We start from the raw sequence: 22,506 nt of genomic DNA on the forward strand, positions 1-22,506 counted from the left end.
AAGCATGACTTTGGGATTAAATCCAGAAATACATCTCTGACCAAGAATATACATAATTATCAAATGTTCAGACTCTGTTAAGTCTAGGGATGAGTTCTTTGATAGGGTGTGATCCTTCTTTCAAAAGGAGATGCAGTTCACGGCTATCTGGAATACTTCCTTACATTGTCACTTTTTCCAGTTTCCATTTCTCTTTTGTATTTTTCACCTGCTTATGTGTTATGAACTTACCTGTCTCTGTTCTTTACCAAAAGGTTTTGCTCAACTCCTTCCATGAGGTTCCTGAAGCACTGGTCAAGGACTTCTCGTTTGCTGTCAGGCTGGCTGTTTATCAAGGTTGCCCTTAGCTCACTGAAGTACTATGATAACAAAACAGAAAACATTAGAAATGTGATTTGGTTATTTGAAACTGGAGTTACTCACCTACACCTGGAGCATTCTTGAACAAATGCTTCGCACATTGCCCTCTGTGCAAGGAGCTTGGCAAATAGCAAGAATTGGGTTTCAGAGGCTGCCTTCCTGAACTGCACCAGCTTCAATCCTCTGTCATGACTAAAGTTTAGTGATGGGCCACATCAACAGTGGCTCTGGGTCCAACACATAAAGGTTCCAACACATAAAGCCACCTAAGAGAGGTGACATACATGTTCTCTGACTACTTTTTAAGGCTTTTTTAGAATGGTGCAAATTTGTGCACCTCACTGTGGGATCTAATCCACTTCAGCGCTGTGATGAGACAGAATCATCTTTGCTTCTTTAGAGGCTAGGTATTCTGTATCATTTTCTATATTACTATTCCCATTATATTCTGGCAGATCTACAGACCAGTTGAAATAGAACTTTTTACCACCTTAGGACAAATTTTGGTTGAGTCTAGAAATATGGAATAGGAGGGGACCTCCAGGGTTATCAGCTGCCCTACTACTATAGCCAAGGACGTCATATAATCCTGTTTATTTTTTATTATATTGGCTATGTCAGTCAAAGTTTTATGGCCTTGGGCATAAGCACATCCATGGTATGAACACTGATACAGGCAATTATTCAGAGGAGAAGGAATCATTCTGATGAACCTGTGCCCAAGTACCTGGCAGAGATTCAGAGCAGTCTGATACTGCAGTCGAGAAGGCTATTGCTGGTACTACTCTACCCCGTTTTACAGTACCTCTTCCATGCCTAATTATTCAAGAGGCAGAAGGAGCTGGATCTTTGTAAAACATGTTAAACAACTCTCAAGTTAAACCAAGTTTCCCATCAAAAATGCAGCTTTCCTGTACACATGAAAAAACATGGGATAACAAACAACAAGGTAGTAAAACTGTAACACTCTAACTCCAAGCCCCTGACAACTCAACAGGATTACAGAAGTACAAATCCCTTTAACGTCTGCTTGGCAAATTACCTGCCCTCAATCCAGTTCCTTTCAAACCAGAAACATCCCGTGTTACACATCTCTGTCGGCCACTACAGCAGCACTGCAAGTGAAGGCAGCAGCAGATCAAATAGCTGGGTCCCAAACTACTTAGGAACTCAAATTTTAAAATCACACGGGAGCTGGTGTAAAAGATGAAATATCTGCTTGCAACAAACACGTTCCCCGAAGCCTTGTCTCAAGGTGACAAACGCTGAGTTCAATTTAGAGAAGGCCACAACCCTGAGATCTCCTCTGGTGCCCACAAGTCGTTTTTAGAACAGAGGTGTTCCAAGATCGCCTTCACTCAGCCCCACAGCATCGCCAGCACCCTCAGCTAACAGCAAGGAATTACACCTTTGCCTAACATCGGTGATTGCAGCCTCCCCTGTAGGACCCTCCCATGGCCTCACTGCCCCAACACTACGGAGCTGCTCCCAGCACTGGGGTTTCTAGGGCTTCTCTGCAATAACATCACTTTTGCCCATACACTCAAATGCCTGTGGTTGTCTTCTCTGGCTGAGGGACAACAGCAAGGAGATGACACAGTTGCTATGTTATCAAGATATAAAGGGCTCTCCCTGCCAATTCCTTCCCACTAGGATTTAAATTAAACTTGCTGCTGCACTTCAGTATGGGAATGATGTCAGGAGCCACCAGCAACCATCCCATTTCATACTAAGCTGATGCTGTCTCAAAAGATTTAGAGTTGTTTTAGGGTGGACTCTAAGCAAAATTCCCATTTTGGCATAACTAAGCCTATTGGGACAAGCACGCATGAATCCCAATTTTTTGAGTCCCTAAGTAAACCTGCTTCCTTCCCTTTGAGATGAATTATTGGCAAAGAAGATATCATTAAAACAAAAGTAGAAGAGAACAAGCAGTAAAACGTGGTTAATGTGTGCTTGCTATCTCAGGAACTGTAGAGACAGAGACCCTACCTGAAATAAAAGAATCTATTTTCAATAAATAAACCAGCAGTGTACTGAAATGAGCCAAGAAAAGATGACTTTTACAGCCATATATAAGTACATTACCTCCTCTTTTCTGAACACAAAATAATATCCTTGATGCAAAATGGGCAATACAAATATTGTAAATTATATTTCCCGTTCTCCACCCTTCCAAAAGAAATGCAAGACTTGTTCATAAGTAAAGGTGCTTGTACATATCCATGTCGGCTAAGCAAAACACATAATCATTAGAACTAGTCTAATTTCAGTAAGAAGAATATTCCACCAGTCACAAATTTATTTCTTATGATTTACAGCTCCATGGTTTTATCTTCAAGTGAAATATTTAATTTCTTCTTATACTGAAGCAGCTAACATCAAAAAACACATAATTAATATGTAGTCAGGCTAATACTTAAACACTATAAATCAGAAGCATTATATAAACAAAAGTGTCGTCTTGAACAAGATTGGGAATGCACAAAACTACTTATTTCCCACTTTTATAATGATGCAGTGACTCAGAGCAGATAGAAAATGATTAGTTTTCCTTCCAAAGTAGGAAATATTGCTTCCATCTGTAAAGTATAATATTGTGATGTCATAAAGTTTTCCTAAACACTGAATTTGCCCTTATTCCCTCTCAATCATTTTAAAAGAACTGCTCTCTCTTATAGAGCTTGGATTTAAATCACAATAACACACCAAGAAGATGAATGACAGTGCTATTGGATATGGCTAAAATTGGATCCTTCAGCACAGGTGAATGATGAGACAGCGCTTCTCTTCTTGATATATTTTCTTCTTCTATTAGTTTCCTTCCATAGCTGGGATTTCAGTTTGAATTTTAATGTATGCGGTTGCTGCTAATCTTAGTGTCTTATTTTTTTCCAGCACCCTCTTATTGTATAGACAATTCATTCTCCAAAGCAGTAATACACTGAGGCTTGTGACTGCCCAAGAGATAAAGCAATTCAGAATAAAGTTAGAGCTAGCTCTGAACTATGGAGAATACAACAGGTCAATATCTTCAGAAACAATGCCTTGCTATACAAAAAATGCACACATTTAGATCAACTCGCATTCATTTACTCAGATGGTTTCCATTTCAGACAATATTGTCTCTATTAAGCCACAAGGGAAACATGATGGGTATATCCAAATTCATAGTTTCAGATTTTATTGAAAGGGCAAATTGCAGAGTATTTCCTGGTTTACAGATCTGCCACAGATGAACATAATCCAAATTGCAATCAATGCTGGTACTTAAGTGTAAGAGCTCAGATAATACCCTCAAAGCTAGTTGTTCCTGTGAAACCTTTCAGAAAAAGAAATTGGTTAACTCTTTTTCTAGGAAGCAATTTTTCTGATGTGATTTGCACAGCGTTCCTGTTTCAAATTTCTATCTAAAAGCCAGATGACCTTGCCTATTATTTCTGCTTAATTCTGAAACAGCAAAGATGTAAAATCTATTTAAAAATGTTCGCCATATTTGCATGATACAAGGTTGGGTGTAAAAGTTGGGGTGAAGTTTGAGAGGATTTTCTCATCCTAATTAAGCCACTCAGCTTTTGTGAACAAATCCGTAAAATACCTATACAGTAGATGAGCTGATTTCTGCTCTCTGTTACTAGTGTGAGCTGAGTTCCAAGGAAAGAGATGGAGAATTTGAAAGGGCAATGGGCAACTTTGTTTTACGTAAAATAATGATTTCAACTACTTGGGCACACGAGGAGCAAAACTGGTAAAATTCCTTAAATACTTACTTTCTCGTTGAGCAGTATAAGCCCAAGCAGTGGTCTTGACACAGACCATTGGTTTCTGCAGTCCTCAAAAATGATGGTGTTCATTAGGATTGACATCATCTGAAAGAAAATTCAGACAGTTTACGTGAATATGGATACTGTTACTATACTGCGTAACTTGGTGAGTGGGAAAAAAAAGGAAACCTTTACTAACTGTGCTGAAATCTCATAGATAAGCAACAGTATCACAAAAATCATTCCTCCAAACACTTATTTCCATAACAAAAACCGCCAAGTGAAGAAACTTACAAAAACAAATGTCAAAGCTTGGCTCCGAAGTTGTAGTTAGAGCAGTCAAAATGAACAGGAATTAAGACTCAGAGTTTGTATTAATTCAAGGTACGGACTTGGACTTTACTACAGGGATCTGCTGCTTTGTCACACGACTTCTGGGACAGTAATACACATGTGACCAGTAATCTATCATAGTCACACATTAATTTCTAGGTGCTATTCAAGATTCTGTTTTTATCATGTCTGTCTTCCTTCTTGTACAATACTGCAAGGTATTTAAAGGGAATCTCTGTTGTGATGAGGCAATCCTGATTACAGCAAGGAGTCTATAAATCTCTATGCCACTTCCACAGAAGTTACAAATCCAGCCTGTGATTTTGGATGTTTCTGTGACTTAATTTGGACATACTTCTGTGACTTAATTTACGGAGCTCTGCAGTCGGGATAAAGCCACTTGATCAACTTTATAAAGCACGAAGACCTATCAACTTGTACATTTAAGTTCTTTTGGCACACAAGCAGAAGACAAATAATTGGTTTGCTCGTCGGCTGGCTGTAACCAGAGCCCTCAGCTACCACCACATGGGGTATTCTCCCTTGGAGGCCTCTGCTGGTATTGCTCTGCATCTTTACTGCCAGTGTGCATAGCTAGGAAGGGTAGGAATTATTTTAGGGATTTGCACAACTTTTGTAAAAATAAATTACAAAGTTACTATAGAATCCATTTAAAGACAAAATCCTCAAAGTCATCCTGGAGATACGTTAGTCCGAAATGCCAAGGGCCATAACATATACGAACCTAAAAACATTACTCAGAGATTAAACAGAGTGAAAATTTGTAAAATGTCACCCGTAAATAGTTTGACTCACATTTATAAAATATCTACACCCTAAAACCAAACAGAGAGGAAGTAGAAAATCATTAAATCCTTTCTTCTAGGCCAATGAGTAGCTATGAGCAGGGTCTCCAGAGAGCTGCCACACTGCAAACTAGCCTGTAATAACTGACCAAGGCTAAGTCAAACAGCATGTTTCACTAAATGAAAAAGATGAATCCTAGCACTACAAATCACCTGCAACAGAGATATCCACAAATTATTTGAGCTTTCAAGTTAGGAACATACAGACTGGCGTGGGAAAGGCTGATTTTTCTCCTGACTCCACAGTCTATAGATCAGGCAAAATATTTTCCATTACTCATAGAACAAAACCAGCTCTTTGCAACTAATGCAAGGAATTCAAATGTCTCCATGCAGGCATCAATAGGTGCTTACCATCCAGACATGAACAATAATTACAACTTCTTATAACTCATTCACCTCCAGATTTTCCTCTGTGGCACCAAAGCCAGCTGTTAGGACAGAAGCGTTTTTAAGTATTGAAACAAAATCCCCCAGGCTGTAATTCAGTCAGAGCACCAAGACTGACGTATCTGTGTTTCTTATAAAAATGCACGTACAAAGACTTTCAGTGTGATGCTTAATCTAAAAAGGGCATGTTCAGTGAACAAGTTCACAAGTGACCCAGAGGGAGGAAAAGTGCCACTTCTTCAAACTCCAGCATCACCAAACAACTTAGATGTCTTTTGGGTCTCTAGCCCATAAGTGCCATGAAATTTCAAATGAACTGCAAAGTGAATATCCTGGGGAAGTTTTTGGCCTATGTAGGGAAGAGAGACCACTGTGCACCCAGATTCACCAAGGAAACATTTGTCTCTGTGCATAAGCAGAAGAGACACCACGGAAATAAGCACGGAATGGGATGAATGTTACAACGTGTAAGAACAAAGCCAGCACAGAGCAATCTGCACAATGCTAACTACCAAAGGCGTGCCTTAGTACTGGCCAACCAGGAGAACAGCAAAAACTTCCCTCCCAGCTCCAAGCTTTTCCTCTGACACAATCCCACCGTGGAACATTTGTAGTCTCACTTCTCAGGGTTACTGAGAGAACCCTTTCAGAAATCAGTAGCAGTGTAGGGGGCTCTGTGGCATTCCAGTCAGCTAGGCCTCGCGCCTGGGCACACTGATGGCTGGTCCTACGGGGGTCCACCTGCCGCCTCAACCAGCCGCAGTCACCACACCACCACTGCTGATGTGCTCCACACTGAGTTATCTCCAATTACAGGAACTTCTGGGACGAGTGGTACTGCCTCACTAACACGAACAAGGCCGTAGTGCCTGCCTGTGAGCAATCCAGAGCAGATTAATGCCCTTCTTGAAGAGATGTAAGATAACTACTTTCGGAGGTGGACAATTTGCAATTCCATCACATCGCCTCTGCAGATGTCTTCTAGCAAGGGTAAGACAAATCCATTAGGTGTACAGGTCAGCATGAGGAGATGCAAGCATAAAATTGAGGCAATCCAATCTATCACATCCAGACCTCTGTCTGAGGCTGTCAGGAGTGCATTACAGCACAACCCAATCAGCAAGTACTGTGCCTAATTCCTCCAAGACGAAGGGCACCAAAATCCAGGTAATAGCCTTAAACTTCCTTTTCCTGTTTTCCACGTTTCTCCATCACAACTATTGCTAGCGCTTTGTTTTACTGCATAGGTTTGGTTTCCTGTGCTATTTCTGCACGAGCCTACAGCAAGCTCTTTGCATTCCAGATCCTTCACTTTACAGTACTGCTGACACATGCCAAAAGAGATTGTGCCCGTGAACAAGCAGTAGATCGCCCCTGCCATAAAAAACTTAAGTCTAAGTGATGTAGTCTGCACAAATTCATCTGCAAGGCAACAGAGCTAGTCTAGACGAGGCTTGTGGTACCTTATAATGAAACTTTGCCTCAGCAGACAGCACATTTATTGATGATGTACCAGACTAAGTCTCTCTCCAGTAGAAGTACCAGGCTTTCACTTAATTTCACTAATTGTCCCATCCCTAGCTCTCTACCTTTTCCACATGAGAACAGCCTCTTCCTGTGTTGCCAAGTGACATCCTCATTGTCCTCCTTCAGACCTCACATGATCATTATTTGGCTCTGTTCCTGCTATCTTGAGTCATCAGGAGAAACAGGTTGACCCACGCAGGGAAATTTCTAGATATCTGACACACAGCTCTACCTGTATGCCTGTTTTTGTTGTTCCTCTGTGTTATTCAGATTACAAAAACTGGAACTCTTTGGCCTTCTGAAGGGGCCTCTGAAATAATGTGCCTCCCTCTTTGTATTTTATTTGCTGATACACGTTTACATGTATTTGCATTTATGATGCAAACCACACAGAAATAATAACCGCAATGTTATGAAGATGAAAGCTTGCCCAATAACATGAAAACGAGGAGGTGAAGGCAGTTCCCAGGCCAGCAGCACTGCCCAGAGCTGCCCTGCTTGGTCCCAGGCCGGCAGCCAGAGCAGTTACATGAGCAAGCGCCCAGCAGCGGCAGTGCTGTTTGCATTCTTATTTCAGTCCTTTTGAGAACTGCTGAGCATTTTTCAGACATTAGTTAGCTTCAAACTGGGCCAGTGAGATACATCGGTGTTACCACTGCATTTTACAGAAGCGTTGGCTGATTGGAGAACACAAAGCAGTATAATGGCGAAACCAAGCAAGAGCCCAGTTTTTCAGCCCCAGGTAGGGGTATTATCCTAGGTGAAAAATACCCTACTGGCTGAAACTGAAAGGAAAATGACTTCTCAGATCCTGCCCCAGCAGGTGTGGGGCAGGTTCAATGCCGCATGCTGACTCCAGCAGAAAACAAGCTCTCAAGGTGGGGAAAGAGGCACTAAAAAGGCAGGGGGTGTGGGAGCAGATAATCTATTTTCTACTTAGTTCAAATTGGCAACCTTGCCTCTGTTCTCTTATCTTAAACATAAGGCATCACTTTATCTGGTTCAATAATGTTTCTCCTGACACATTTGTTCTGTACAAAAGAAACTATTGACAGAAGAGGCAAGAGTAAAGAACCATTCTTCCAATAAATTAATTCTTCAGAGCCTCTTTTCCTTCAGAGCCTCTTTCTTTCTTGGGTGGTGGAGGAAAATGTTGCTCAAGACACCGTTTATTCTGAAAACTTTTTCTAAAGAAGCTGGAAAAGAAACTGCCTTTCCATTTTTTTTTTTAATTTTTTTTTTTTTTGCTGCTTCATGTTATCAATAGTGTGGAACTTGCATCATAGCAGGTCCCATAACTCATTTCTCTCTCCCATATGTCGGGATGAATATTTTATTCTGCTGCAGCTAATCACATTTTTAACATAAAGAACATTATGTTAACACTGGAGACAGCAGCATGTAATCCTTGACAAAAGATTTAGAACGGTCTAAAAACATACACAGCTTTTAACAAGACCCTTGGCTGCTAAGAACACGTTTTTTCCACTCAGATCTGAAGAAGATTCAGGTTTTCGTTGTTTAGCATACAAAACTTGGTAGGATTATGTCTATAGCTTCAGGCAGTCTGCTCTTAATTTAGGAGCTGTGATTATTAATTTAAATGTCCTTTAGAGTTCTCAGTTCTTTCAACATCATTTCTTTCTATATCAATAAACGGATCATCATTTACTAATAATATTAGGAAGATTTAAATGCTCCAAGATTATTAAATACCTTAAATTTTAATCTGTTGTTTTAAAATATTTATTTTACTAGAAAAGCTAACTTTCAGACTGATATTTTTGATGTTCAGCCTTTGTTCAAGCTAAAATTTCCAGTGGAAATAAGAAACTAAGCCTTGTATTTATTACAAGAGTAAGAACGAGTCCATTATTTCTGAACTAAAAAACTTATAAATTGTCAGAAATAGCAAGTTGGCTGGAATTTCAAATATGTAGGAGTTTAAGAACCATGTGCCTTGTCATCCTTACTTTGTGAAATGACATTAGATCAATAAAGATCTTTAAGTAAGTTGCTTACATGTAGCAGAAGCGACAAGGGCTGTCGTGGGCATACACGTGTGCTACTGTCAGGACCACTGGCCTGCCACAGGATGTGACCCCAGCATCGTGCTTGCTGGACACCCCACAACTTTCTCCTGTTCTGTGGCTATTTTTTATTTTTTTTCCAAGTATAGGAAGAAGGGAGGACTTATGGCAAGAGAGAGAGAGAGAGAGAGAGAGAGAGAGAGAGGAAAGAGGGCAGCAGACAGAAAATCCAGACAAACCATGAACCCGGGCTGCTGCAACCACTGTACTCCTTGGAACAGCTTTTGTACTCGGAGCCTTTTAGGCTACCCTCAGAACAAGCTTTTCTTTCAGCTTATATAGGCAAGATTCCCCCAAATTTCTCTTCACAGAATATGGTATTCTACCCTATCTATACATACTTCCTGTATGTATGTATAACTCAATTAAACATTAATAACTAAAATTTCATGATTCAACAACTGAAGCTTCAAGAAGCTTCAGGAAATATTAAGTCTAAGAATAAGATTGTGCAGGACCCAATCTTATATCTCAATTTGGAGTAGTTCAATTGGTTCTGGACTTTTTTTTTTTTTAATGGCAAAAGGTAGGGTATAAATGGTTGAAAAAATCAGGGCAGGACATCTGGGTGACACACTGCATCCCAAAAACTAGCATATATGTGCAGCTGGTGGACTGAAATACAATGTGAGTGTCTGTACCTTTCACAGGCTATTCGTACCAGTTAGATGTTATGTTGTGCTGGGAGGGCCTTTTTTTTTTTTTTTTTTTTAAACCAACATTCAGAAGGGATGGAAAAAGTGGTAATAGATGTAAAAAAAGGAACGGTTACAGAGCATGGAGCTTGTCATTTCCCTGAGTATGTCTTTAGAACTGGCCAAAGGGTTGCAAGTATAGGAGTGCTCACTTGAAGTAGGTCCAAATCATGAGCCAGAAGAAATAATCATACAATAAGATTGTACTAACTTATGTCAAACCTGACTTTGTATCTGAAAAAGAAACATAAGCACATACTCAGAAAGAAACATTTAGGATGATAGCTTAAGGCTAATGACAAGCACCTGCAACGCGCCCAATAAATTTGCTATACCAGAGCCACTGCAAGCGGCTTTCTATTTCTTCACTGCTAAAATGAAGCTGGCACAATAACGTAGACCAACAGAGCAAAGTAGACTCCTCAAAACTAAGGTTTACTTTCAGCGTTTCCTACCTTTAGTCGGTAGTGACGTGCCTTTCAAGCAGTCGACAGGATGACAAAGCAGCTGCCTGCGCTACGCTAGGATGTAAGCACCGCAGAGCTGGAGCATGGGCAGCAGCTGCATCCTGCACACAAGCTGGTCATGGTGAAACACTTGGTCCCATACTCACTGGTTTTCAAACAGAAATTTTAAACCCTTTCCTGTAATTTGAGGACATATTATAACATGACAGACTGTGTTCTTTTCCAGTTGCATCTGTTTATGTGAAGATCTACGATACTGGGGCCGTTCTCACCTATCCCTGTATCCTAAGGGAGACCCTGCTGCTGGGTGAGCTGGCATCCATCGGGGTGAAAAAGAGATGCCAGCTGACTGTTACAGCCTCGCTGACAGCAAAGCAGTGAGTCTCGTGTGACAGAGCAGATTTGCCTAGCCCAGGGGTGGCTACATCACGCACTGGAAGCAGAACAGTTAACTGCGGCAACGCAGAAGACGGCTGATGAATGAAATACCTCCTCTTTCTGCAGGGAGGAGGGGATACGTTTCATTAATTATTACCTTCCAGGGTATGCTGACTTGCTTCTGTCTGTGCTGAATTTCATGTAAACCCTCTGTTGAATGTCACATACTCATATGCTGCCTGAAGTGCTAGATTTTGTATTTGGATATCTGGTGCAGCTGACAGATGTTTACAAACTCATGTATCTGCACAGCTTCTTTCTGCCTATCCATCTGTGCTCCCTGATAGACAGAAAATTATTCTACCTCAGGCTGGAATAACTCATGATTGTAGCATCAACTTTTATTCTGCATTTTTAGGTGGCAGTATTCATAGATTTTCAGTTACAGATACTACAGTGGTCATTCTGAATTAACCTGAGCTGTTTATTTAAGATTCAGCTATTTCTGAACAAGTGGCCATGAATATCCAGCACTGCAGCTGTTTTTAGAGATGATAGAACTGTGATTAATTGGGGCTTTTGTAACGTACACCTTGTCAACTTTGCAACTTAAACTTCAGGTTGGTTTGGAGTAATGGCTGAGCTCTTTAAAATCCTTGTAAAAAAAAAATGCATTCATCTTCCTGCTTTTATCAATAAAGAGGAAGCCAGGTCCAGATCTTTGTGAAACAGTCTCATCTCAGAAGATCATCCTTAGCGTTCCTTTCCAGCCCTCAGGGTAAGAGTCTCTCCCTTCTTGTTCAGCCAGTACTCATCTGAGAGGTGACAAAGGAAGAAGTCCACGTCCACTACCAGCACCTCTGAACAAATGACTTATTACAGATTATTTAATCCTCTTGAGAGCAGAGAACAGCGGTTTCACCTACACCAATGCCTTCCAGCAAGTCTCTCTCTTCAGGAATGCAAATGGTCCTACATCTACATCTTCTAGTCTTCCTCTCAACTAACAGTAGGGCTTACAGTGTGTACATTAGTTAAATTCCTCAAACATGAGCTGCTGTCACCCTTCAGTCCTGTATGACTGAGCTTCTGAACAATTCACTGGTGTGTTCCTTTACACTGAATGCTGATGGTGCCACAAAAGCAGCAGGGGATTTTCCATGTTGCAGCAGCATTTCAGCATAGGAATTGGGATCTTTACCTGTAGGATGAGGTTTCTGAAAGCTCTACTACAGGAAAGCCTACCAAAATGCCAGTCAGCTGGGGAGGGAAAACGAGGTTAGAAAATGCTAGTACTGGAAAAACAGAATTATTAGTCTAAAACCAATTTGAAGCTAATCTCAAACTTAACTACAGAAACATTCTGGATCTGTAAAAAGCTGCATATGGAAGGAAAGGCAGAGCACGAGATCATCTCCAAATCCTTCTTCCAAGGAACCTGATGGTATCTCGCACTGGGCATGTGTTAATCCCTGCATCTGAGCATGCTGATGCCGTGTGGAAGCGTGCCCAGCGCAGCCCTTGGGGACACAAACCCCACGCGCCGAGCAGCAGCCGTTAACCCGCGATGAAGCTCGCACTCACCTGCAAGCCAAGTCCCGCTGGGCATCCCTCACGTAATCCACCTGGCCTTGCAGCAGCGCCACGGCGTGCACATCTTTTACGAGAGCCCTGATGTTGCTTGCCACGAGGCAGCTGGGATTTGCAGGCGGATCAAGTGTGGGCTCAAACTGTGTGGACGTCTGCCAGCAGCAGACCTGGAGGCGTCCCCCACACAGCAACAGTAACCAGTAGTACAGAGAAAATTAGAACCAGGGTAATTGTTTTACCCATATTTACCTTAGTTTAGCACAGATACGGATATAATCAGCAGGGACAGGGAGGCAGGCTGGCCTTTTAAACCACACCATGAAGGCAATTGGGGTTTAAGAAACCCACAAGCGTGGCTCTAACCATTATTCAAGGACCCTCCATAAAGCAACGTGACCTGCTCAATTTGAGCAGCCTAATTGCACAGAACTTAAAAAGGCTAATCACAGTATTAATTACCGATTGCCTAACACACTTCAAGCCTCTTCTGTTTTCAAATCGTTCATAAACCAATCCTAATTTCTACTGTGGAACAATTAAAAGTGTTTTCGTTATCCTGGTGAACTGAACTGTAACCAAAGCTGTTGCGAATAAACATAAAAGACAGATGATAAAGATGGTAATAAGCATATTGCTACTGTGTCTTGAATAGTCACCAACACTTCTTAGTGAATATCATCTTTCACAACAACAACAAAGGATAAGAGCACAAGGCTATTTCATGCAGTCATCAAAACAAAATGCACTGAATATTATATTTCATACTAAATACATTACCCTGGCAGTTTGACACTCAACATTTCAATAGATATTGCGTCTCTCTCAACATTCTCCCTGAATTTCTGCAGATGGACTTTTAAGTATCAATGGAAGATTACTTTACTTGTCACACTAAAAAGATTTTAAAGGATGGCTGCACACACTTCATTTTTAATTTTTTTTTTTTTTTAAAGGGAAATGAATCACGAATTGAGAAACATGGTTATACTGAAAGGTCAGATACTGTGTTGTGCAGGAGTCCTTTGTGTGTATTGCTCCTGCAATAGCTAGCTGCCTCTTGTCCCTCGTGTGCCCAGCAAAGCATTGCAAAGACCTGCTGAAGTAACACTGCGCTAACCTACACCATCCCGAGCTAAGCTAACAGTATTCCCAAATTGCATCAAACTGTTGCAATTTTTTATTTTTATTTTTTAAAACTATGCATGCTCCTGGAGATACATAAATACAAAATAATCTCAATTTTCAGTGAAAAGAGCCACAAATGAGTAAACACAAGGACAAAACCCCAAAGATTTCGGGTTTCATGATCTCAGAGGACTCCCTGAAAACCCAAGTATCTCTGCGGACCACAAAAAGCAAAACGGAACAAAAACAAATAAACCCCCACAAACCAAAGGCAGCAACCATTTATTAGCCTGAAAAAACATGGATTTTGAGGTACAATCCCAGAGTCCTGAGAACTAGGTTAAAGGGTTACAACAAGGTTATGTAGAACAGGTATTTAGTGTACGCCAGCCAACTAGGAAGTTTTATGCAACAAAAGAGCCCCCATCACCTGCCGCCTACCTTTTCATCTGCTCAAAACGAACACCAACGAGGTTGAAACGCCTCATCGAGCACCGGATCTCTACACGAGTATCATCTCATCCGCTATAAGCCTTGGTGGGCCGCTGCTATCGTATCCAGCAGCAATTAAACATCTTTGTAAGCCACTGCTATTCTAGAATTTTAAATTTGATTTTTTTAAATGGGGGAAGGGGAGGGTGTTTGTTCACCGAGAGTGAGTTTCATTACTCACATGGCAAATCTGCCAGTAGCAGCCCATGGAATGGATTGTTACCTTTCCCTATCCATTTTGTAAAGATATTGCTTTCTTCCAGACTGCAAGCATCACTTCTAACTGGATTTTGAATTATAATGTGAACTTTACAAAATTATTGGTGCTATTCATATCGCTAGTTAGATTCTATGGAATGGCAATATTTTTTGCCCTTCCCCTAACCAGCACCTCTTAGTGTTTTATATAAAACCACCACGGCCAGCAGAAATCGAACATTTCCAAGTAATGTAAAGTATTACATTGCACCGAGTAAACAAGGAATAAAACATTTTTATACTTCTCCTTAAACTTATTTGCTTTTTGAAAATATTTATGCAGCGCAGAAGGCATGAGGTTATTGAGAAATACAGCCAGTTCCTCTTCTTTAATTGAAACATTTATGGTTTTTGTTCTGCTAACAAAAAGCAATGAACAGTAATAACGTGAGATAAATATACAAGAAACTTATAGATATGATTGTAAAACAACATCATCCTAATGTTTTCATTTAATTACCCTGAAATGTATTCTATTTAATATTCATTACTCAAAAGCCAATTTAAAAGAGAAAGAGGTGAAGGGACTTATTCAGAAAGACGGACTGTCATTCACTGCAATAATTATCTAATATACAGAAGTTAATAAAGCAGATTAATCTACAAGTCCCTTTAAGCCATCACTGAGTTTAGAACAACTGCCTCTTTGACCCTTAACCCTCCCGCTGTGCACCAGTAGCAGGTGCCAGCTGCACTAAAATGATGGCTGACGCATTTTAACGCAAAGTCTTTTCTTACTTTGCTTCTGACCAGCAGCTGACCCTGTAGGAACGATTGTTTCATGTGCTGGCCTAAAGGCTACATAAACCAGTAACTGATAAACAAAAGCATACATACACCAGCTGCCTAGCCCGAGGGTGCACATCCAACACTGACACCTCTAGCAGTTTGTGCTGCAAGCCGAATTGCAGCTTTTTGTTTCCATGCATGAATTCTGTACAATACTTGTTACATCGTGGCCCTAAACTTCTCTCCATCCCCAAAACTGTTTGTGTAAACTATAGCACAGCTTGAATGATTAAGAGGAGATGCCCAATTTGATTTAGCACCATTATTAAGAGTGTGAAATCTTCAGATACATCACTAATGATGATGCATTTTAACATTAAAAGTCTTAAAATCAAATTACTCGATTCACATGACAACGAATCACAACAGGGCTTTAAACAAAGCAGGATCAGAAAAGACACTAAGCTCATTAATATTGTTTGATTTCTTAATTGACAGCACTCATGTAGTGAAAGCTATATGTTTAGCAATATTCTGGAGGCTGCTGCCGCCTTTACACGTGTGCAGTGAGAAGCACGTACAGAAGAGTAACCTATTTTTCATGAAGATAAGATGACTTTGACATAGTTATTTTGGTGATACAAATTACACAACCACAAAAACAATCAGAGTAATGATTAAATGCAGTTATGTACATGGGAGACTACTAGTGCAAATGTTAACATATTTAAATGGGTTCCCTTCATTAAAAAAATTATATATGATATTAAACCATCAATCAAATCGAAACACTAGAGTCTCAACGTATTGTCACTGGTTAAAATAAATGACTTTGAGACTGAATTTTGGCTCACTCAATATGGTGCCTTTTCTGTTGCTTAGCCACCCAAGTCTCTGCTGGCTTGGGCTACAGCTGGTATATCTCCATCCCTTTCAATTAATAAAGAAAGTTATGATAGTATTGGATAATATTTCTAAATTGTGCTAAGAGGTTGAAAACAGATGTCCCAGGGAAAATCCCTTTCACTGCCGTATCAAACCTTTCAAGCCTGCAAAAGCTGATCACTCTGCTCCTGATAAGCAGAGCCTTTTAACACATTTAACTTTAAGCAAAGGAACAGTTGTACCCGCGGGTTCGATCTGCTCTTAAAACTAAGCATATGCTCAAACATGTGGCTTAAGGTGCTCAGGCACTCAGCGCCTTGCACAACTGCCCTCTGTCAGTGCAATGCAGATTTCTTTTTGTGATGTGCTCATACGCAAGTGCTTCTGCACGTTTCTCTGCATAGGGCCAGGAAGGATGCAGTATGAACACATCTCCTCTGGATGTTTTTATTTCAATTACGTTGCATAGCTCTACACTAGCTGTATATGGCACCGAGGTTTATCGGAAAGACAAAACCCTAACTGATTTTACTGCATAAGAGGGAAAAAAGGAAGGTGGCACTTTACAATATGTTTTTATTTTACTAGTAATGCTTGATTTTTCCTTGCAACTGGCATCTTTACTTTCTGTTTTACATTTGCTATGCAGTGCTGCCGGGCTGCTTCATTTAGTGCACCTTTGTCACTTGCTGAAGTTGGAAGTCACGAGTGCTTAGCTCCAGCGAAGAAGCCTGCATTAAGCTGCTGCACATCCTCCTCTTCCTGCACTACTGCCTGCCCCATCCTTGCCCAAATCCCTGCCACTTTTCCTCTACTGCAGCCCTCCTCACCCACAGCCCCTAGAAGGGCTCAGCGCAGGCAGAGCCCCGTACCAACAGCTCTAAAATAACTGCTCAGCACAACCGCCCCCAGCTGCGGGCCCACCTGGGCTGGGAATATCACAGGTCAGATCTAATACAAATGTTTGTCCAGCATTTGAATTTACTAAAGCGAAAAAGTCCATGGGCTTATCCAGTACTTCTCCATACCAAAACTAAGAGTCTGATGTGTACAACACCACAAGATGAGCATTAGTGGAAGATAAAGGCAGTGTTTTAAACCCCCAAATTACAATTTCATTCATAGAGTGGAGCAAACACTTGTTTGAACTGTTTTAGATGACATCAGAAAGTCGCTCCTGAAATAACAGCAAATGACAGTGGGAGCCTTTTAAAATTATTTATGAAAGTGCTTATAACACAGCAATAGCTGACTGTAATACATTTAATACTGCTTTCTACCCATATATCTCAAATTACTTTACACATGTTAATTCAGTTTAGTTGTAAGACATCATCACAAAGCAGTTGTTCGCAGATTAAGCTTGGACTAAACAGCTCGCCCTAGGGAGCACAGCAGAAAGCAGGGCTGCAGTCAGCAGCCCCTGTTGGCTTTGGAAGGACACCGCTACTTACACCTAAACCTTAAAGTTGTTTCACTTCTGTGCTTCCTATTGCTCCTGTCTTTGTGCAGTCACACCTACTTTTTCAAAAAAATAAATCACAGAGCTGCTGTGGGATGTACCTAAGCAAACAAAATATCAATTAATAGGCTTTAATTATACAACTCCACTACCCTAGGGGCTAAGAAAGACGCGAGCATCAGCCACGGATACACACCTATTTACTGAGCCGTATCCCGACGCCGAATCGCCTCGTTTACCAGTGAGCGAAGGCTCGGCTGTAACCTGCAGGCAGAACGGCCACGGCACCACTGGGAGCCAACAGGTTCCCCTGCAGGGCCTCCAGCAGCACGGCCCCGCACGCCCTTGCAGAGGGGCTCAGGGCAGGGGCAGCGTGAAGCCCCTGGCACGCAGGATGTGAAATGTCCTGGGGAAAGGCCCCAGTGGCTGCTCACAGGTGAGCTCGGAGGTTGCTGCTGCTTGCAAGGAGCAAAGCTGGCGGGGCTGAGCCGTGCTGCAGCTCCTCAGCTACCGGGATGACCTGAGGAGGGCAATTCCTGGAGTGCCCTTGGAAATTTTCATCATCCAACTACTTCTGCAGATCCAAGGTGGAAAAACCCCATGTTCTAACTAGTAAATAATTGCAGTTATCATTGCATCAGTTTAGTCTAAAGAGCTGACAAACCCCTCTAAACTCTAAGCACAATTAGTCATTAGGGTCTAGTTTTTCAGCACTGTTAAGCAATTTGTAACCCATTGCTTTTAATAGGGTTATGCATTACTTAACCGACACAGATGTCTTGAAAACTGAAACCGCTGGTTATGAAGCAGCAACCTTGTTCATTAGCTTCCATGATAGTCAAATCATCTATAAAACCAGTGTTTAATGGCCAGCCGATGAATAATCAATGTCTCACTTTTCATCTGAGTGTGAAAATGAGAATAATCTAATACATCGTCCCTCTGGTAGAACGCAAGGCCTTGGGTTCCGCTTCTATTCAGGGCTGATTTATAACCCAATGGAAACCTGATGTAAACATATGATCAATGAGTCCCATCATTGCTGATAATAACCCCCAACCGGCCCACTCCCTCATCTCAAAAGCCATCCCTTTAGGCTATTAGTTTCGTCCAGCTAATCCTCTCTACTATTTCTGCCTGCTGCTTTTACCTTGGCCATCCGTTCAGTCCGGCAGACTCAGAAGTAATTTTATACGCAGCAGAGAGCGGGTGGAATTGATTTTTCACTCAGTGCTCAGTTCCCATCTGAATAATTATCAATTTTACTGCCTCATAAAGGGAAGAGTCAAAATTTCAAATCAATTCAAAAGAGCTTCTGAGACTACAGAAACTGTGCATGAGAATAAAGGTCAAAGTTGTCAGTGACCCCGGGAGATGATGTCAGATATTAGTCCGCTGAGCAGTTGACATCAGAGGCACTCAATATGATATGACTAGTGCTAATGCAAATCATATTTATGCTGACTACTGGAGACCGGCCATTAATATTTAAAAGAGTACGTGAAAGCCTGCATTCAAAATAAATATAACATATTCCGCAGAATCTGAAGTTAATAAAGACAGATCACTGCCCGGTCATATGCTGTAAAGTGAAAGATTACTGCATATTAACAGACAAACTATTACGTTAGGGTCGCCACAAATGCAGACAAGTCCAGCGCCTGGGCTGCTGCTCTGTCCTTTCTGCCCAAATCACAGTGTGCACGGCGCAGTGCTGAGTAATTTCCAAACACTGACTTCACTGCTAGTGTCTGTGAAACCCCTGCCGGGGAGAAAACATGAGCACTTGTAATATGACAAGGGAATCGTCCTATTCTGATAATGATGCCAATAATAAACATCATTAATATTCTCCCAATATGCAATATAGTGCCAAGAATATATTAGTTACTTTTCACCTTCAATTAGACCAGTAAACGAATGACAACAATGGTCACGTGATGAAGGTGACTATGCCAGCTTTTTTCCAAATGACAGCGTATCTATTAGGGAAGCAGAATGACGACCACACTCATCATTTGCATTTTGTTAATAACTTCCGTTTTCATTAAAAGCCTCCAGACCTGCGAAACGCATCTCCTGAACTGGCATCTTTGCAACTGCATTAGGAATCCAAGGAGTCTAGTAAATACGCATCTCCAAATAGCTTAATGAGATTTTAAGGGAACGTGGCATGGAGCAAATGTGGAGAAACGTAGCTAAGATCATCTTAATCTCCTCTTAATGTACTCAGGCTACAATAAACTTGACTGAGCTGGGAAGGGGAAATCTTTCCTAAGTACTGCAGCGACCGCTTCCTTTTCAGAAGTGAGATTTAATTTCTATCGTATTCACCTTTAACTGAAAAATCCAACTGTGAGTCACCTACTGCAAAGTAAACATTCACACTCAATAGCATACAACCATTCAATTTAGACATTTCATTACCAAAGTCTGTGGTTCAATGCCATAAATTGTTCTTCTACAGTAGAGAATGTTCCTCACCGTTTTTCTACAGAAATGTATTGATGATGTTGCATACCGCATCCTTTGAGCAAAAATGGAAACCAAAGTTTTAAGATCCTGTACAGCCAAGTTCAGTATCTATGCTTTCCAGTATGACAGAAAATATCTTCAATCTTTGGTTGTCATGAGAACACAGCTGAAGCTGCTCTGGGTTGCATACCAGCCCATGGAGATTTGTTCTGTTACTAAACAGCCTGCGCTACCCTGGCATTCAGTACCACAAGGTCCACAAATCAGAAAAATTTATAAAATTAATAATATCCCATAGAGAAGACTGACAATTCACCTGCTGTAGTACTTCCGGGTTCTGCTGCATGAAATTAAACAATCTTTGTCCATCCTGTGAAATTTCTCTACATCGTAGGGTCTTCTTGCCTTCTTTAGCTATGTGCTTGAAGAGGTATGTGACAATGTAGTCTAAACTAGCGCAACAGCTGGAGGAGACGATTGTATCTGCATAAAAAATGAAACAGTTCTGAAATTGTTTCCATAAAAGAATAACTAATAATGACATTTTATAGTACTCAGAGCTCAACTTTAATAATCTGCTTGACATTAGCCTAATCAATACATCAACAAGACTGCTTTTGATGTATGAATGGACCTGCTTTGAAGTCTTTATTAGCACACAGTGGTATTAAATCTATTAAATCTTTGCTGTATTAAACCTTTCAAATTCCTGAAAACTAAAATTCTGTTTTGATCTATTTACCAAAAAAAAGTGAGGTTGAATAAGTAGAGCCGTTGCCCAGTCTTTTCCCTAAGCAGCATTTCACAGTGCTTCTCTGCCCCAAACAGCCCACTGGCAATGTCAGATGGCACACAATGGCCATGCCAGCTAGTAAGAGGGTGACCACAGAGCAGCCTGGTGGTCACCGTGGTTAACAACTAATAATTCAAGTAGGTTGAAGTATATTAAATCTGGCTGGCAACAATGCAACTGCAGTCACTGACCAACACTTAATGAACGTCCCCGACACAGAAAGTCATGACAGCAAGGAAGGATACTGCTGAAAAGCATAAGCAAAAGCCACTTCATATCTTTAGTTACTGTTTCTATAAGTAAGGGAGATTAAAAGCTTAAACCTATTTGCAAAGTAAATATGTCTGCCTGATTTATGTAAGTTATTTTGTTGCTAGGTGTTGCCTGCTGTGCTGCTGCTGTGAAAGACGATTCTGTTCACTTGTGTGCATCAGCATGATGGCAACGGTGCACTGGTCCTGGTTTCTCCTCCTGAAAACAGCGCTGAGCCCCTTCCCCTGTCCAGCTGCTGTCTCCTCCTGCCCTGACCCCCTGAGATGCTCCCAGGCCCTAAGAAAGGGGGCAGCCACCTAACCTCCCCACTCCATCTCTCCTGATGAGAGCCACGGTGTTAATGAGCTGCCGGCTCCTCACCACACCACCAGCAGCTGAAGCTGTTTGCGTACTTGCAGGGGTTTGACATGCTGGGTGCAAGGTTTAGCCAGAACTGATATTCCCTGCAACTGCGAAACCAAATCCAAACGTGTGGATTTCGGCCCCCATCCAGTTCCCAATGACTTCAGCTAGAAGTTGTCTAGGCCTTTTATAGTTCACAGCATTTATTTTAGATGGGCCACTGGAGTAAGAGATGTGTGGGGGTTGCAAAAGGAATTAAACTGTTAAAATGCTCATTCTGAGGGAAAAGGGATTAGAAGGATCCAATTAAATGTACCTTGAATTCTTTAAACTATGCTAATTTGGAGGCCTGCCAACCTTGCAGTGTTCATTTAAACACATCCCTCTAGACACTGAAGTATTTTGATCTGTGTCTGTTTTAACTCCTTAAGCTCTGTGCCAGCATTATTAACTCTTTGCCATCTAAAAACTAATTGCATTTTGCTGGCAGTTTGAAATTAATGCTGAAGAAGCAGTTGCTAGCAAAGAAGCTACAAAAGGTCTCCTAAGACTTGATCTTCCAGAAGTGCCAGGTGACTTCGCAGCAGGAGCTGAACGTGGTCTATCAAATCCCAGGAGCAAGCTGCAGCGTCCCGACTCCGTCTCAGACTGACCCTGGGCATCCCAGGGCTGCATTCAGCAGAGCCGAGTCCTAAGAAATGTTGCCTGCAGAAGGCTGAGTTCAAAGTTATGAGTCTTGCCAAAGTAAAGACTGCAGAACCTGGCACTCATCATGTTCTCAACCAAAACAGTCCTGCATATAAACTAGAAATGCAATTCATAGTGGAATTGAATCACCATCAATAACAACAAGTGAGAGATTTGAAAATACATATTTCATAGGAGGGCTCTGCTGTATTTCTAAACCAGTGCTTAACTCTATTTCTTTTTAAATTGAATAATACAAAGTAAATCACTATCATCAGTTTACAAAACAGCAGTAGTTCTAAACATGCTGATACTGTACAAGTAGATATTTTACATTCGACAGTAAGTGATTTTAGCAGGACAGCAGACAGGTCTATGCTATCATTTGCTCATGAGAATCTGATATGAGTGTTAAGAGCTACTTAAATTTGCCCATAACTATATATCAAATATGCTTCCCTATGCTCATTTTTCCTTTTGATTGCAAGGATATAACAGACAGGGAGCGTCAAGCAAACTCCCTTG

The 22,506-nt window shown here is 41.2% G+C and overlaps 1 protein-coding gene across 10 annotated transcripts in view; it reads right to left on the reverse strand.

The window, feature by feature from the left end:
• Positions 1-22,506, reverse strand: part of RANBP17 (RAN binding protein 17) — a 159,957-nt gene that overhangs the window by 3,131 nt on the left and 134,320 nt on the right. For 9 of the 10 annotated variants that reach the window (XM_068697834.1, XM_068697835.1, XM_068697837.1 and 6 more), the window contains 3 exons: positions 20,203-20,369; positions 4,131-4,229; positions 232-359 (listed from right to left, as the gene is read on the reverse strand). In XM_068697834.1, the coding sequence (XP_068553935.1) occupies positions 232-359; positions 4,131-4,229; positions 20,203-20,369 (394 nt within the window). Of the gene's footprint in view, positions 1-231; positions 360-4,130; positions 4,230-20,202; positions 20,370-22,506 lie in introns of those variants that run through there. The other variant, XR_011101293.1, reaches the window with a different exon arrangement.

This window comes from Anas acuta, chromosome 14 (genome assembly GCF_963932015.1).
Source record: "Anas acuta chromosome 14, bAnaAcu1.1, whole genome shotgun sequence".
NCBI classification, from domain to species: domain Eukaryota; kingdom Metazoa; phylum Chordata; class Aves; order Anseriformes; family Anatidae; genus Anas; species Anas acuta.